Source organism: Esox lucius, chromosome 11 (genome assembly GCF_011004845.1).
Source record: "Esox lucius isolate fEsoLuc1 chromosome 11, fEsoLuc1.pri, whole genome shotgun sequence".
In the NCBI taxonomy this organism is placed as follows: Eukaryota; Metazoa; Chordata; class Actinopteri; order Esociformes; family Esocidae; genus Esox; species Esox lucius.
The window spans coordinates 6,271,295-6,289,989 of NC_047579.1; the positions used below are offsets into that span (position 1 = coordinate 6,271,295).

At 42.4% G+C, this 18,695-nt stretch overlaps 1 protein-coding gene across 1 annotated transcript in view; it reads right to left on the minus strand.

Annotated features, from left to right (window-relative positions):
* rab11fip4a (RAB11 family interacting protein 4 (class II) a) overlaps positions 1 to 18,266 on the minus strand; it is a 62,237-nt gene extending 43,971 nt beyond the window's left edge. The window contains exon 1 of the mRNA XM_029123786.2: positions 17,981 to 18,266. Within this exon, the coding sequence (XP_028979619.1) occupies positions 17,981 to 18,259 (279 nt within the window). The 5' untranslated portion in view covers positions 18,260 to 18,266. The remainder of the gene's footprint in view (positions 1 to 17,980) is intronic.
* Between the last annotated feature and the right edge of the window lie 429 nt (positions 18,267 to 18,695).

The window sequence follows — 18,695 nt, forward strand, 5'->3', positions numbered from 1 at the left end:
CATGGACATCACCAAACGCTGGGTTTCCTCCTTTGTGATGCTTTGCCAGGCCTTTACTTCAGCTGTCTTCAGTTGCTGTTTGTTTGTATGTCTTTCTGCCTTAAGTTGCCTTCAGCAAGTGAAATGCATGCTCAATTGGGTTGAGATCAGGTGATTGACTCAGCCATTGCAGAATATTCCACTTCTCTGCCTTAAAAAACCCTCAGGTTGATTTCGCAGTATGTTTTGGGTAATTGTTCATCTGTAAAGTAGGCGCCGTCCAACCAACTTTCCTGAATTTGGCTGAATCTGAGCAGACATTATATCCCTGTACACTTCAGAATTCATCCGGCTGCTTCTGTCTTCTGGCACATCATCAATAAACACTAGTGACCCAGTGCCATTAGAAGCCATGCATGTCTATACCATCACACTGCCTCCACTGTGTTTTACAGATGATGTGGTATTCTTCGGATCATGAGCCGTTCCAAACCTTCTTCATACTTTTTTCTTCCCATCATTCTGGTACAGGTTGATCTTAGTTTCATCTGTCCAAAGAAGGCTGTTCCAGAACTGGGCTGGCTTTTTTGAGATGTTTTTTGGCAAATCTGGCCTTTCAATTCTTGAGGCTTATGAATGGTTTGCACCTTGTGGTGAACCCTCTGTATTTGCTCTCGTGAAGTCTTCTCTTTATGGTTGACTTGGCTAATGATATGCCTTCCTCTTGGAGAGTGTTCTTCACTTGGCTGGATGTTGTGAAGGGGTTTTTCTTTACCGTGGAAAGGATTCTATGATCATCCACCACTGTTATTTTCAGTGGACGTCCAGGACTTTTTGTGTTGCCGAGATTTTTTTCTCTGAATGTACCAAACTGTTGATTTGGCCACTACTAATGTTCCTGCTATCTCTCTGATGGAATTTTATTTTTTTTGCAGCCTTAGGATGGCCTGTTATACAGAGCGCTATACAGAGAATACAGTGTAATTTGGCAATCAAGTGTTTTGGGTTTCCTCCACCTCATGAAAATTGAGCCAATAGTTAGGACAATTAGATTTAGAGGTTCAGATAGTGGACATGTTAACTTTAGAGCCTCGATGGCCTTTAAGTTCATGAATAAATACAAATCGCATACTTTGTAAAATACATACTTTGTAAAATACATACTCTGTAAAATACATACTTTGTAAAATACATACTTTGTAAAATACATACTTTGTAAAATACATACTTTGTAAACATTGACCATGAAATTTCCCACTTCCGCACATGAAAATAGGCAGAAATTCCCCAGTCATCATCTTTCACACACATGCATTACACAAACATACACAGTAAAATGCTTCAAATTAAAATGACACTCAGTTACGAGCAAAGGTTGAGTGCAATGCACTGACACTGAAGGATCCCAACAGCCCCGTGTCCTCCACCCAGGAATGCTTTTCATGACCCCTGACCCTGAAGGATCCCAACAGCCCCGTGTCCTCCACCCAGGAATGCTTTTCATGACCCCTGACCCTGAAGGATCCCAACAGCCCCGTGTCCTCCACCCAGGAATGCTTTTCATGACCCCTGACCCTGAAGGATCCCAACAGCCCCGTGTCCTCCACCCAGGAATGCTTTTCATGACCCCTGACCCTGAAGGATCCCAACAGCCCCGTGTCCTCCACCCAGGAATGCTTTTCATGACCCCTGACCCTGAGCAGTGCCTGGCTACTGTATTTGTTTTGGTCTTTAGTAGACCAGTGTTATGTTTCGATAAACCTCCAAACTTCTCAATGACCTCTTTGTGACATCATAACAAAAAATGCTTTACATATAAACATTACGGGATGTTATAATCATGTATTGTAGTAGTAGGTATAACTAAGAAATAGTGCATGAGGAGGTGAGGTGTGTGGCCAATATACCACGACTAAGAGATTTTCTTCAGCACAACACATCAACATTTCCAGGGTATAGCATTTAGCCGTAATATACTGGCAACACACCACTACCCCCGAGATGCCTGCATTGCTGTTAGAAAACTGGTTACCAACGCAATGTATATGGTCCCTGGCTTTCAGGCAATCAGCCCTGATTTGGCTTATACTGCTGAATCACCATGGTAACCTCTGGTTACCTCTAAGATAACCAAACAGTGCAACACCTGCAATCTACAGACCCCTTACAGTCAACCTGTCCATGTTGCCTAGACTCCCAAACACCAGCAACGCCATGTCAGCACCACACACACACACACACACACACACACACACACACACACACACACACACATTCACCCCAGACATGCCCTAATCCTCATCTGTTACTCAGGACAGAAAGCTTGACCTTCCTGCTGCAGAGCACACTGTTACAGGGTAGAGCTATGGACAAGCATAACACACACACACACACACACACACTACCATGAGTGAGCGGGCAGTTACAGCGTCCTCTCTGCCAGACACTCCTTTCCCTACAGAGATTAAGTGTGATTCATAGCAGTCTATTCTCCTGAGGGCCCGTCTCTCTCTCTCTCACACAAGCACACGCACACACACATACATACACACAAGCACACGCACACACGCGCACACACACACGCACACAAACACACAGGAACCCCAATCCCTTACGTATAAGGGGAGAAAGAAATATAGTAAATATGCTGTTACAGATCCCCCAAAAACACATCATCAATTACTGGAAGCAACTGCCTCTACAAAGATTAACCCTGAAAGGCTGATCCTAACACCTTTGAATTTCCTATGACTCTCAACACTTAAAACGTCACGGCTTTAATCCACCGTACAACACAACCGTCTGTCTCTGGCTGTGATAAGGGTTGTTAAGAAGGCAGTTGAGGTGTACTGGGAGGATCTGGAGAGATTTAGTTGATGACGGGCGGGTGACAGTCTGTATTTCTCCCACCCTTAGCCGAGGTGTGATGAGTGGGACGGGGGCTTGTTCAAGTTACATGTCTGAGATTCAATGAGGACACGGCAAGGAGTGAGTTGACACAGCTCTTTTTATCCCTCGCTTCGGTGTACAGGACAGAATCTTTAAGATTCACTACAGAGACCAAAGTCTAGTATTAACTAAAGAGACAGGACATAATCTGTAAAGTCTAGTATTAACTAAGGAGACAGGACAGAATCTGTAAAGTCTAGTATTAACTAAAGAGACAGGACAGAATCTGTAAAGTCTAGTATTAACTAAAGAGACAGGACAGAATCTGTAAAGTCTAGTATTAACTAAGGAGACAGGACAGAATCTGTAAAGTCTAGTATTAACTAAAGAGACAGGACAGAATCTGTAAAGTCTAGTATTAACTAAAGAGACAGGACAGAATCTGTAAAGTCTAGTATTAACTAAAGAGACAGGACAGAATCTGTAAAGTCTAGTATTAACTAAGGAGACAGGACAGAATCTGTAAAGTCTAGTATTAACTAAGGAGACAGGACAGAATCTGTAAAGTCTAGTATTAACTAAAGAGACAGGACAGAATCTGTAAAGTCTAGTATTAACTAAGGGGACAGGACAGAATCTGTAAAGTCTAGTATTAACTAAGGAGACAGGACAGAATCTGTAAAGTCTAGTATTAACTAAAGAGACAGGACAGAATCTGTAAAGTCTAGTATTAACTAAAGAGACAGGACAGAATCTGTAAAGTCTAGTATTAACTAAGGAGACAGGACATAATCTGTAAAGTCTAGTATTAACTAAGGAGACAGGACAGAATCTGTATTCTAAGATTCACCAAAGAGACCAAAGTCTAGTATTAACTAAAGAGACAGTACATAATCTGTAAAGTCTAGTATTAACTAAAGAGACTGGATTGAATCTGTAAAGAATAACGTTCATTAAGGTGACAGGACAGAATCCGTAAAGAAGAGTTAAATATTCAAAAGGAGACAGCATATCTGGGAAGACGTGAGAGGACATTCCTAATCCTAGTGTAGTGTTGTGTTATAAAAGAGCAACTGGCCATGGACAAATAAGAACATTTTTTTGTCTGGTTCCATTCATTTAGTTTAGGCAACATTCAGTTTTTCCCCAGTACATTCCAGAGTTTATCTTTCAGTTGTACTTTTTATATACAACCCTGTTCCCAAAAAAGTTGTGATGCTGCGTAAAATGCAAATAAAACAGAATGCAATCATCTGCAAATCATTTATCCTATGTTTAATTGAAAATTGGACAAAGACAACATATCAAATGTTTAAACTGAGAAATGTTACAGGGTTGTAGATAAAAACAAACTTGCATGTGATTTCAATGTTTTTTAAATTAATCGGCACATGATGGATGTAATTATGACGTAATTTTGTCCGAAAGCCATATGCTAATTTGGAGTTTAATTGGGAAGGTTGAAGAAGAAGCCTTTCTCTCAACCAAATGACAGTTATCACATTGGCCTATATGCTAATAGCTACACAAAGTGGGAGATATATTTAAGGAATAAGACCCAAAGGGACTGTATATATTGTCCATAGAACACTGTTCTTAAACAAAACACAACTATGTGTGTGTCTGGATACAGTCCATAGATATGTTTTAGTGGCACTATACCACAAACCTCAGAGCAGTCTTTATGCAATGTAATTAAAACAGTAAAAATGAAGCTGTCATACCTTTGGTGCCCTGCACTGTCTGATAAACCACGGCTTTCAGCAAATCATCCTCATGGAGAAAACGTACCCTTTATGTAATCAAACAAAAAGCAGAGTTTGTGGTTTATACCACAGCTTCCAGTCAACCATCCTCCAAGAAACAACCTACCCAGTCAATAATAGTAGATATTATATGGTTTTTATAATAGTTGGTCGTATGTGGCAAAGTGTGAGGAAAAATGCTTGGATGTCACACTCATTTCATCTATTAGAATGTTTCACACAGTATTAAAGAATATCAAATATTGGTGTGAAAATATTTTTTCACACCAAAGAACAGGATTATACATGTGAAACATTTCACCCTGGCAGTATACGCAAAGAAATCCACCTGAGACCCGCTGCTAGATCGATGTGACGTGATTTGAATAATATTATTTTGGTTTCCCTGCAGCTAAATGTGCAGTAAGAGCCGCGTCATCGGTTAAATGTGCACTAAGAGCCGTGTCTTTGTGGGATGATACGCTACAAAAGGTTACCCTAGCCAGAAAGTTCAGCTTTAAAAAAACGTTTGAAATTGAAAAAACATGCCACATCATAGGGACATCAAACTCAACCAAATACAAACATACATACTGTAAATGTGTTTACATGGTTACCAACTGCATATGTTGGTTTACAGGAAATCATGTCTCCAGTATAAAAGCTGAGCAGTTGCAGATATGAATCAACCCCAAGTTGCATTGGTCAAATCAAGCAGGATGAGTAAAATCAGATGGGTAAATAAATGGGTACCAAAGTACCCAATCAAAGGAGATATCTGTATGAAAGAGTTTTAGCGGGACTCTGATAAATTGAGACAAGAAACCTGTTTGGTCAGTTTGGTCTTACCCATACAATATAATACAAAACACACCAGAGAAGGTAAGGAAAACTCACAGGACATCAAGACAAGGGTAGTGAGAGCACATCAATCTGGGGAAGGCTATACAACCATCTCAAAAAGATGATTAACCCTAACCCATCAGTCCCCTGTGAGGCAAATAATAAAGAAATGGAGAGCATTTAACAGTGGATGCCCCTCCATAAAATCCCAAAGATCCACCAGAAAAATTGCATCTGGACATTTGTAGACCTCCCTTGCTGCATCTCAGGTTACAGTGCCTGATTCAACAATAAAAACACAGAATTGAAATGGCATCCATGGAAGAGTTGCTAGGAAGGAGCCTCTGCTGCCAAAAAAAACATGAAACTATCTTCATTGCCAGAGACCACCTGGACAAACCTGAAGGTTTCTGGAAGTCCATTCTCTGGACAGATGAGTCTGAAATTTACCGTTTAGTCCACAATGAAAACTGCAAAAGCCAACACAGCCACCAAAAGAACTTCATCCCAACAGTCAAGGATGGTGGTGGGAGTGTCAAGATCTGGTGCTGCGTTTCCTCCTCTTGACCTGGTCGACTGCACATAATCAAGGGAACCATGATTTCTGAGGAATACCAGGAGGTTCTTGAACAGAATGTCAATAAATCAGTCAACGACTAAAGCTGGGCAGAAAATGGGTTTTCCAACAAGACAACAACCCGAAGCATTTAGGATAATCTACCAAAGAATGGCTCAGTAGAAAGAGTTGTGTTTTGAATGGGCCAAGTCAAAGTCCTTACCTTAATCCAATCGAGATGCTCTGGTTAGAACTTGAAGAGGGCACTACATGAGTTCTATAAGGAGGACTGGGCAAAAAATCCCCCTAAAAATATGTCAGAGACTGATTAGTGGTTATCGGAGTTATTTACTCCAAATTATTACTACTAATGGAGGTGCCACAAGCTACTTAATGAACGGGTCACATATTTTTGCACACATGAAATCTAAGTTTTTGTTAAATAAACCACTTAAATTAAGTTAAATAATGAAAATAGATCATGCTTTTGTTTGTGTCCTTTATATAGACGGGGGGCAAATCAAAGGTCTCAGTAAGGTGTTGGGCCACTATGAGCCACCAGAACAGCTTCAGTGCAACTTGGAATTGATTCTACGTGTCTTTCCCAAAAGATATTCCCTCATTTGGTGTTTTTCATAAAGGTGGTGGAGAGCGCTATCCAACGTGTCGGTCCAAAATTTCCCATATGTGTTAAGTTGAGATCTGGTGACAGTGAAGGCCATAGCATTTGATTCACATCATTTTCATATGCATCAATACATCCAGTGACCAATTTATTTTACTATCTGTAAGTCACCCATCTGTATACTTTGTTATTTTTTATGTTTACATGTATATACACCGTACATAGGTATCTACAGTGGATATATTAAGTCTACACACCCCTGTTAAAATGCCAGGTTCTTGTGATGTAAAAGAATGAGACAAAGATAAATCATGTCAGAACTTTTTCCACCTTTAATGTGACCTATAACATGAACAATTAAATTGAAAAACAAACTGAAATCTTTAAGGGGAAAAAATACATTAAAAAAACTCACAATAACCTGGTTGCATAAGTGTGCACACCCTCAAACTAAAACTTTGTTGAAGCACCTTTTGATTTTATTACAGCACTCAGTCATTTTGGGTAGGAGTCTATTAGCATGGCACATCTTGACGTGGCAATATTTGCCCACTCTTCTTTGCAAAAGCGCTCCAAATCTGTCAGATTGCGAGGGCATCTCCTGTGCACAGGCTTCTTCAGATCACCACACAGATGTTCAATTGGATTCAGGTCTGGGCTCTGGCTGAGCCATTCGAAAACGTATATCTTCTTCTGGTGAAGCCATGCTTTTGTGGATTTGGATATGTGCTTTGGGTCATTGTCGTGCTGAAAAGTGAACTTCCTCCTAAAGCTTTTGTGGCAAAATTGCCAGGTATTTGGAACTGTTCATAATTCCATCCACCCTGACTAAGGCCCGGTTCCAGCAGAAGACAAACAGCTTCAAAGCATGATCTCCACTTGATGATGACTGTCTTCACTGTGTTCCATGGTATATCTAATGCTTTGGAAATTATTTTGTAACCTTCTCCTGACTGATATCTTTCAACAATGAGATCCCTCTGATGCTTTCGAAGTTCTCTGCAGACCATGGCTTTTGCTCTGAGATGCCAATAAGAAAATCCTACTAGAACAGCTGAACTTTATTTGTGATTAATCAGAGTCACTTTAAATGATGGCAGGTGTGTAATGACTTCTATTTATCATGAGTTTGAATGTAATTCTGAACACAGCCACATCCCCAGTTATAAGAGGGTGTGCACACCCTAATTTTCCCCCCTCGAAGATTTCAGTTTGTTTCTCAATTGAATTGTTCACATTATAGGTCACATTAAAAGTGGAAACATTTCTGATATTATTTATCTTTGGCTCATTCCTTTACATCACATAAACCTGGCATTTTAAAAGGGGTGTTTTCGACTTTTTATATGTAAATCTATAATTTTAAATCTAAAACTGTTCTCTGTAATGCATTTCATGTTTGTTGGACCCTGGGAAGCTTATTAACTGCATGTGGAATAGCTAATAGGTGTCCTGAGACTCCTGACACTTCATGTGTGCTGGAAATGTCGCCCATCTCAGACCTTTGGTGTCACTTTTGCTTTACAACACTAGCTGTCATTCATCCATCAAAGACATCTAGAACGCTAGGTGTCAGTCGCTTACTGGTCAAAGCAGTTGCAAGAATGCAAGCTGTCCACGTCAGCCCACGTCAGCTTGTAGCCGAGCTGACACCGGCTGAAAAGATAAGAGAAGCCGGACTCTCTGTTGTCACGGTGATGAGTGACAGAGGAATATTTGGTGCGTCAGGAAGCCAGCTCACACACAAACCCACACATCACCTCAGTACTAATAAAACATATAGAAGTTATGTAAGAGGCATGAAATATTTACTTCTGCTCTCTTGCAGCTGACAATAAGAAATGGAGGGCAACTTGAAGCACAACACACACGGAGACACAAACTTTACAATTTCAGAGATGCTACACTGCAAAACTGTACTGTACAACTCCAGATTATTATTTATCGTTAAACATCACTGTACAACTCCAGAGCTGTATTTATTGTTACACATCACTGTACAACTCCAGAGCTGTATTTATTGTTACACATCACTGTATAACTCCAGAGCTGTATTTATTGTTACACATCACTGTATAACTCCAGAGCTGTATTTATTGTTACACATCACTGTACAACTCCAGAGCTGTATTTATTGTTACACATCACTGTACAACTCCAGAGGCATATTAATTTTTACACCGTAACAGTTTCAGCCAAAAGACTGTAAAGACGACACCTGTGCCCGTATTACGCACCAAATCCTATTTCAGCTAAACAACTCCATGTGTGTCAGATCTTAAATCCATTTGAGTCCTCACATAATTTGTGTGACATTAGCAGAAGCGTATGGACCTCCATTTCCCACAAATACAGTACACAGGAGAAACCTGGCATTGAAATCAGTCAAATAGAGTACACAGGAGAAGCCTGGCATTGGAATCAGTCTAATAGAGTACACAGGAAAAGCCTGGCATTGGAATCAGTCAAATGTAGTACACAGGAGAAGCCTGGCATTGGAATCAGTCAAATAGAGTACACAGGAAAAGCCTGGCATTGGAATCAGTCAAATAGAGTACACAGGAGAAGCCTGGCATTGGAATCAGTCAAATAGAGTACATAGGAGAAGCCTGGCATTGGAATCAGTCAAATAGAGTACACTGGAGAAGCATGGCATTGGAATCAGTCAAATGAGGGACATTGAAACCAGGGTATTACCATTAACAGCAATGGAAATGATGCTGTGTCATTCTCTCAAAACAGCTCTTGAAGAATACAAATTGACTCTCTTTACTCATTCAAGTGTTTTTATTGATTGTTGAATAGTAAATGTGAGTGGGCTATTGTTTTTGGTTTCATCCCAAACTGCACCTATTACCTGTATAGTGCACTACCTCGGACCTGGGGCTCTGAGGTACAGGAAATAGGGAACAGAGGGCAGTTTGGGACTACACTGTACGCCACTGAACTCCACTAAACAGTGAGAGAGCAGAGAGAAAGCAGATAGAGGAGAGGCAGAGAGGCAGAGAGGCCGTGAACAAGAGGGCGCATCATTGAAACTGTTGAGCTACTTTAGAGGGATCAAAGCTGAACAATGGGAGAACCGAGGGAACAGAAAGAGTATGGACAGAGAAAACGGAAGGAATAGAGAGAGAAAACAGAGAGAAGACAGAGAACAAAGTGATAGCGAAGAAAGCAAACAGAGAACACGAAGTGTGAGAGTACTGAGAATAAAGTGAAAAAACTGTGCGAACCAAATAAGAGAACATAGGCAATGAAATGAGAGAACAGATATCGAATGAAGAGGGAACACGACGCATTGAAATGAGCTGGATTTTACCCACAATGCTTTAGGCCAAGACTACCAGGAGCAGAGCCCCGAGGGAGGGGAGCCAAGGGAGGAGAGACAGAGGAGGCTACAGGGCACATTGCACATACACGTGTTCCAGACAGTTCAGAGGCTGTCCATGAATACCAACCGTGGAGATATACGGGGCTTCACACCGTGACATGCTAACAACACGTGACCAGTGATGGAGAGGAAGGAAGAAGGGAGGGGGCTGGCCAATGACGAAGATGTGAGGAGGAGAACGCGGGGGATAGAGCAAGAATAAGTGTTAAAGGAGGGAGAGGGCGGAAGACAGGGAAGGTGTGAATGACGAAGATCAGGAGGAGAGTGGGGTGAGTTTGTATGCCAGCCAGAGCAGAAAACAGCAGGGCCAGGGACAACTCAATTAACACCGTGATTGAGATAAAGAGGGAGAGACATGGGGAGAGACAGACCCGTTCTCCTCTGCCACAGACCCCACCTTGCCTATTGTGGTTTATGTTGCAGATCTGCTGATAGTGACATTTTGATTTCCCCATCAGGGCTCCGTGAGGGCAGATGAGAGCCAACATGGACGCCACAGTTTCTTTATGACCTTTGGTTAAAGAAGGACACCTTCTGAAACTGGAGGGGAAATGGGGATATGTCACTGTGTGTTTACATTCCCTCTGTCCTACACACTCACATACACACATTCAGGGACTTGCACACACACAGGGGGTTCAAAAAGTTTGTATGTCAAGTACCCCCAAAATAACCCTCAAGGGTTATCGGCGAGGAACCCCAGGAAACATCTCTTCGTGAGCAACCAAGTTCCTAAATGTTGCATTCAGTTTTGCTAGCTCGGCTATAAGCGGTTATCAGGCTACTCTACAAATTTGACCATGAGGCTGAGAGAAAATGTTTTCTTTATTAATAGAAAGTGTCCTGACAATCTAGATGGCTTATGGCTTATGTTAAGTAATAAGGCCCTGAATGTCACTGGCGGACAGAGTCGGACAGGCAAATGCAAAGGATATTTGCCTATTGATGGAAAATATGGTTAGGGGTGCAACCAAACATGTTCTGTAGGTATAATAAAAACAATCTTTCATTATTTTTTATAATTTTGTAAACATTTATTTTACTCTAGATCAATGTCCCCATCTTTCCTTGTCACCCCAATGTCACCCCAATGGCAATCCTATTCATCAATATGCAAATATCCTTTACAGTTGCCTGTACAACCCTTATTATTGATTTTGGGGTCCCAACTTCCAGGGACCCCCCAGCCCAATTATTATATCTGACTGCAGGTTTGTTGCTGTCTCCTAGGGACCCTAAAGGCTAAGGTGGGTCTTACTCGCATAGCATATCAACATAGCATAATGGACCCAAGTTTGAAAATCCCTGCCAACATGCACAAACATTAGCCTTTCTATCCTTGTAGGGACTTAACCCAAACCTAACCCCCACCCAGCAATACACATTCCCAGTCCCTATCCAAACCTTAACCTAACCTTAAACTCAATTACCAAATTTGCTTAATCTGATCAAAGCCCTAACCCATAATGCCTAAACCTAAACGTAACCCTGACTCCACCACTATGCTGAACAGTACATCTTTACCTAACCCCAACCCTCACCCCAACCCATAATGCCCAACCCTCACCCCAACCCATAATGCCCAACCCTCACCCCAACCCATAATGCCCAACCCTCACCCCAACCCATAATGCCCAACCCTCACCCTAACCCATAATGCCCAACCCTCACCCTAACCCATAATGCCCAACCCTCACCCCAACCCATAATGCCCAACCCTCACCCCAACCCATAATGCCCAACCCTCACCCTAACCCATAATGCCCAACCCTCACCCCAACCCATAATGCCCAACCCTCACCCTAACCCATAATGCCCAACCTCACCCCAACCCATAATGCCCAACCCTCACCCCAACCCTTGAGCAAGAATTTGCAGTTTCCCTACTAGAAAACGTTGCAGATTTTTTATCTTAAACAATTTTTAAGGTTTTACTAATTTTGAGGGAACTTCCACATGGACCTGAATAACACACACACACACACACACAGCTAGTCCTTGGTGACAGTCAATTTCAGGGAAGATGAAAAAAAGCTGTGATGAGACTTAGTACTTTTCTTTTTATGCATTAATATAAAACGCACACACACACATCAGACACACACACACACACATCAGACACACACACACACACACACACACCAGACACACACACACACTCACACCAGACACACACACATCAGACACACACACATCAGACACACACTCACATCAGACACCTCCAATATGGGAATATGACATATCTAGGTGGAACCAGTCAGATGATTCACATCTGATGTCATAGTCTTACTGCCACCGCCGGCAAATGGATCCACCTAAACGCCTTGTTACCAGATTAAGTACACAACAGGGCCACACCAACACAACACGCAAACATACACACACATACACAAACTCATTAGATGTAGAAAAAGCAAATAAGAAGCCCTAATGATCTGTGTGAAATTAATCAACGAACCAATGGCTGGACGTTAATTAGAATGCTGACAGTACTGGAAGAGGCTGAGAAGTGGTGTTGGTGGGTGGGGTTGGAGAGAGGGAGGGAGAGACTGAGAAGTGGTGTTGGTGGGTGGGGTTGGAGAGAGGGAGGGAGAGACTGAGAAGTGGTGTTGGTGGGTGGGGTTGGAGAGAGGGAGGGAAAGACTGAGAAGTGGTGTTGGTGGGTGGGGTTGGAGAGAGGGAGGGAGAGACTGAGAAGTGGTGTTGATGGGTGGGGTTGGAGAGAGGGAGGGAGAGACTGAGAAGTGGTGTTGGTGGGTGGGGTTGGAGAGAGGGAGGGAAAGACTGAGAAGTGGTGTTGGTGGGTGGGGCTGGCGAGAGGGAGGGAGAGACTGAGAAGTGGTGTTGGTGGGTGGGGTTGGAGAGAGGGAGGGAGAGACTGAAAAGTGGTGTTGGTGGGTGGGGTTGGAGAGAGGGAGGGAGAGACTGAAAAGTGGTGTTGGTGGGTGGGGTTGGAGAGAGGGAGGGAGAGACTGAAAAGTGGTGTTGGTGGGTGGGGTTGGAGAGAGGGAGGGAGAGACTGAAAAGTGGTGTTGGTGGGTGGGGTTGGAGAGAGGGAGGGAGAGACTGAAAAGTGGTGTTGGTGGGTGGGGTTGGAGAGAGGGAGGGAGAGACTGAGAAGTGGTGTTGGTGGGTGGGGTTGGAGAGAGGGAGGGAGATGAGAGATGGAAGAGAGGAAGAAGGAGAGAAGAGAGAGGAAAGTGGTTGTATGATCATCCATTTGTCGCACGGAGAGGAGACGGAGGCAATGAGACAGATGAAAGGTCTCTGTTACTTCTCTTCTGCTCTCCTGGTTTTTCATTAACATCTAAACAGAGGAACAACATCACCTGTTAGAAGGGTTTATCAGACCTCCCTCCATTAAGCCAACTGGCTCTCCTTCTCTCTTCAGTGCTTCAGAAGGAGGTGGACCATCCTGATACAACCACAAATAGAGGCCACAAGTCGCCAAACGTGAAACGTTAGCAAGGCCTGTGTTGCCAATGGCTTCCACTGTTTTAAAGTAGTACAAAGGGTTCAAACATAATTAGCTGACAATGCAATCGTGAAAAGTGGACTACTTCAAAATGGTTTCACAGACACCATGATGGCAGTTCTCACTGATATGAAATGTACCTGCCTTGACTTAAAACATACAACATCTTTGGCTTTACTCACAGGGAAGAAAGTGGGACATACTGTACAAGCACCAGCCTGTCATTCATTCCACCTCTACGGTCCTGAAGCAGTACCACGATTACCATGGCGACAGAGAGTGGAGACGGAGAGGAGCAATGGAGCTGCTTTTTTACAAAGCTGGGAGATGGAGGTAGAGCACGCGCACACACACACACACACACACACACTTCAGCTTAGCATTGCTCGCTGTGTTATTTTTAGTATTAGCGGAGATTGTATGTCTTCATACAAGCTTAATGATCTGAAAAATCACCCCAGGTCCTAACTGTTTACCAGGCAAGTCTCAACCAGAGAAAGCAATTACTGATAAAATGTGTGTGTCAAATGGCACCGTATTGCCGACAAAGTGCACTAGGTTCTCTCTTTAGTCCGATGGGCCGCGGGTCAAAAGTAGGGCACAGTGTGCATTTGGAACGGATCACGGTGGTCCTGATGATGGGTGACCTGTTGAATAGGGTCATCAGGCCTGGCAAACAGTGGCCGACCCAGTTTATAACCCTGCACTAATGGGAGAGAATGAGGGACAGGCTGTTTATGGAAAAAGGAGTGGAAGAAAGAGGGGAAGGGAAAGAAAGAGAAATTAAGGGAGAAAAAGGGAGGCTGAATGAAAGAATTAAAAAAGAGAGAACCAGAGACAGACAGTGGGAGATACGGACACGGAGAGGAACAGAGAAAGAGGTGAACGAACGATGAGCTGGGTTTGTTCTCATGCTCCAGATGGCTCCTTTACTGGCGCTTGACCTGGTGTGTTGCGGGCTATTCATGGCCCCAGCGAGGCCTTCGTCAACATCATCAAGCTTGGAGGAAACAAATCTAAAACAACCACCCAGTCTATCTAAACCTAATAAACTGTGAAGAATTGCGATGCACTACTTTTGACCAAATTGCGATGCACTACTTTTTGGGACCCTCAGTGCCGACTGAGGGTCCCATTTGGGAAGCACTCTGCTGGATGTTTTGTGTATATCCTCATTACATCATATTTAGCCATGTACAGAGTTAGCTATTATCGCTCATTAACAAAAACATGATTCGTAATGGCTGAGGCAAAACCAAGAAGACAAAGACGGCAGCTGCGTACACACACGCAAAACGGCGGTTTGAAAGAGGACGTTGTTCACAGGAGGAATTGGCCAGGATGTGAAGGACACCAATTAGGCAAGTGACCGTGTGGAGCAACGCTGGCTCATTAAGCTGTGTCCATCAATGGGGAGATGTACAGGTCATTTGTTTGATACAGCCTGTGTATCGCGGAGCACATTCCATGCCAACAATTAGGCCGCCATTTGTAGACCTTTCGGCTTGTGTGTGTGGGTGTGTGTGTGTGTGTGTGTGTGTGTGTGTGTGTGTGTGGGGGCATGCTGGCTTTTTACCCTGTTTACATTACAAATGTATTTTCCTATCACCTGGTGTAATCAGACGTTTTGTGTGTGCCTGTTTATGAAGAGACAGACAGACAGAAATAGATACGTGATAGATAAATAAACTGATAGATGCTTTGAATCACTGCTCAGCTGGAAGATGTAATGATGACCCAGTTTAACAAGTTTCCCAGGACCTATGGAAGCAAAGCAGGCCCACAGCATCACAGATCCACCACCGTCCTTCAAAGTATGGAATAGAGTTTTATCTGCATGACAATTCTTTTTAGTTTAAACCCACCTTTGGTATTTCTGGCTAAAAATGCGCTCCTCCATACAGAATCCACTCCCCCATACAGAATCCTCTCCTCCATACAGAATCCACTCCTCCATACAGAATCCACTCCCCCATACAGAATCCGCTCCTCCATACAGAATCCTCTCCTCCATACAGAATCCTCTCCTCCATACAGAATCCTCTCCTCCATACAGAATCCTCTCCTCCATACAGAATCCACTCCTCCATACAGAATCCTCTCCTCCATACAGAATCCTCTCCTCCATACAGAATCCACTCCTCCATACAGAATCCTCTCCTCCATACAGAATCCTCTCCTCCATACAGAATCCTCTCCTCCATACAGTATCTCTCCAGATCCTTCAGATTCTGATGTCCACACTTGTGGACTCCCCTCTTGAGCTCATGACACTGGTTTTATATGGGTTTATGTCAGGGAACTGGGACTGCCAAGGAAAAACCTTGATTCTGTGGTCAGTGTACCATTTCTGTGTTGATTTTGAGGTTAGCTTTGGATTATAGTCCTGCTGGAAGATCCAACCACGACCCAGTTTAAGCTTCCTGGCAGAGGCACTTGATGGAGTCCATGTTACCATGTTTCCTAACAAGTTGTCCAGGGCCTTTGGAAAGACATCAAAGATCCACCACCATACTTCACAGCGGTAATGAGGTACATTTCTGCATGGCATCATTCTGTCTTCGATAAACACAACTCTGGTGTTTATTTACAAAATGCTGAATTGTGGTCTGACCCGACCATAAAACCCGGGACCCATCAAAAGCTCCAGTAACATGTAGGTGTTTGAGTTTTGTGTTTGAAGACAACAAATGCTTTTTTTTTTGCCAACTCTCGCAAACAATATGTGATAATGTAGGTGGCTATTGATTATAGTTTTTGAGACCCAAATAACATCTACAATCCTCCAGCTGTGGTCCTTGGAGATTCTCGAACCAACCTCCTCACTGTGCATGTGGTCTATATAGACAAATGTCCTCTTCCTGGATGATTTTCTCAACTGTTGCTCTGATAGTGGAAATAGCTCAACAATCTTTTGTCGCACATCTTTAATGTTGGGTCTTTCCCATAGTGATGGAGGACGATGAGTGGCCTGTGAGTCACCTCATATTTATATCGCATTCTCATGAGAATTTCTATGGCTGCCAATAATTGTGGCACATGTTTTTGAGAAAAATATTTATTTCACAATAGATTTTTTTTTTTTCAATCATTACATTTTTTGTGAACATATAAAATACATTTCCAAGAGGATAAACAGCAACTACATTTTTTTTCACAGCCTGTTTTGCTCATATTTTCCAAGGGTGCTAATATTAGTGGAGGGCACTGTATGCCTTGATGTGAGCAGCTTTTCCCAAATCGTTGGTTTGCACAGAGGTGCCATCTATTGTAGTTTGGTAAAGCCAAGAGTAAACCAGGTTTTCCTATTGAATCAAATGAACATGAAAAATATACTGTATGTATCAATGGGAGGACAAACATGGCTACTAGACTTGGTTCATAAGATTTTCTAGAGGTAACAATATCTATATGTTTTGGAGAAAAATCTTCGTTTCTTGATTAATTATGTGTTAATTAATAATTGGGACAAAATATTAGGATAATCTTTTTCATGTTTACGTCAATTAAAGGTTTGATTTCTTTTGAAGAAAATCTAAGATATATTTTGACAAATGTTAAGAAATGAAATGTGTGGGAAAAGGTTTTGCTGAAATAGCAGTAAGTTGGACTCAAACCCACACTGCAGCAGTTACGTGTTCACTGGAGGCAGCAGCTTAGACCAGACAGACCACAGAGAGACAGACAGACAGATGGATCCTTAGTTGTCTCAGGGGGAAAGATACCCAGACCATTTGTCAGGAAAGCAGAGAACCATAGTGTGATGTTGACCTTAAACAGACAGGTCGTTTACTGCACCTCCGCTGGTTCTCAAAAAGCATGTTTGGTGGAGGGTTGCCAGAGTACACACTAAACACATCAGTTAAAGGATGGTGATAGAATACACAATCTGTCAAAGGTCTAGGCAAGATGGTAAACCAATTCTCCCATGTTTACAGGCCTAATGAATGGAGATTTTCTGTTTTTGAGAACCATAAATGTTTTCATTGGAATTAGTGTGCTGATAAAGAAGCTCAATATCACTCTGGCCTATCTATCTTAATCATTATTTCCACTATGACAGGCCTAGCCATTAATAAATGACCTATCCTTCAGGATAAATATGGATGGCTATCAGTGGTTGGCGCCCGTACAAATACAGATTTACGTCATTGAGAAAATGTATAGGCAATGGAAACCAAAATAAACTCAGCATAACGATCATCAAAAGGTTTTCCATTATACCAAACCAAATAATCAATCAGAAACTAAGTCTAACGGTCACCTTCTTCATGACATTCCGGTCTGGCAACCTGTTTGCCTGTCATACCATTGTGATTAATTAATATCCCAACAAACCAACGCACACATACGGCCTAATATTTTGGTTTTCAAACATATTCCCACAGACATGAGATTCTACATACTCCAAATTCTCATTCATTCTCATCATTATTCGTGGATGTCGCAAACTTACATACGAAGAGCCAAAACCTACCTCATCCCTGTCTCCTTGCCCGAACTGTAGCCCCAGATCCACGAAATGTTCCACCCGAATGAAACCATCAGCATCTTCATCACACACGTCGAATACCTCCTTGAGCTTTTTTAGGAATGACAGAAGCTGTTCTTGATCAGGGAAGACTTCCATTTTAGAGTTTGATTTGTCAGTTACCGTCGTTGTTAAACGGACTCCGTTTGAATTCGTTCTGTTGTCGCCATCATTCCGGTTGCTGCTCTCGGCTGCTGGCTGGCACCTCGGTTGGCGCTGTGACATCAGCAGCATCCCGTTACCGAATGGGAAGTAGCACTGATCGACACGTGGAGGGTAGAGACGATAAATGACGATGATTCACGATCATGAAAAAAATGTAATTGCGTAAACATCCGAGAATGAACGTGTTTTTTAAAGTGTCAGACATTTAATTGTATAGTATTGAGACACAATTGTGTGTATGTCAAGATAACTTAGTACAGTATCGGTTTCGTTGATTTTTTGTTAAACCACGATTACTGAAGACGTTAATAAATGACCATGTACATTGCTCATTCATTTCATTATTAAATATCATTTATATTTAAAAAATGCTCATAATCAAACATTTAAAAGCACGTGTCCATCTCCACACAACCTAGTTCAGTGGGAAGGTTGGATAAAGCTGCAGATGCAAATAACTAATAGACCTATTGTCAATAAACACCACAATTCTTAT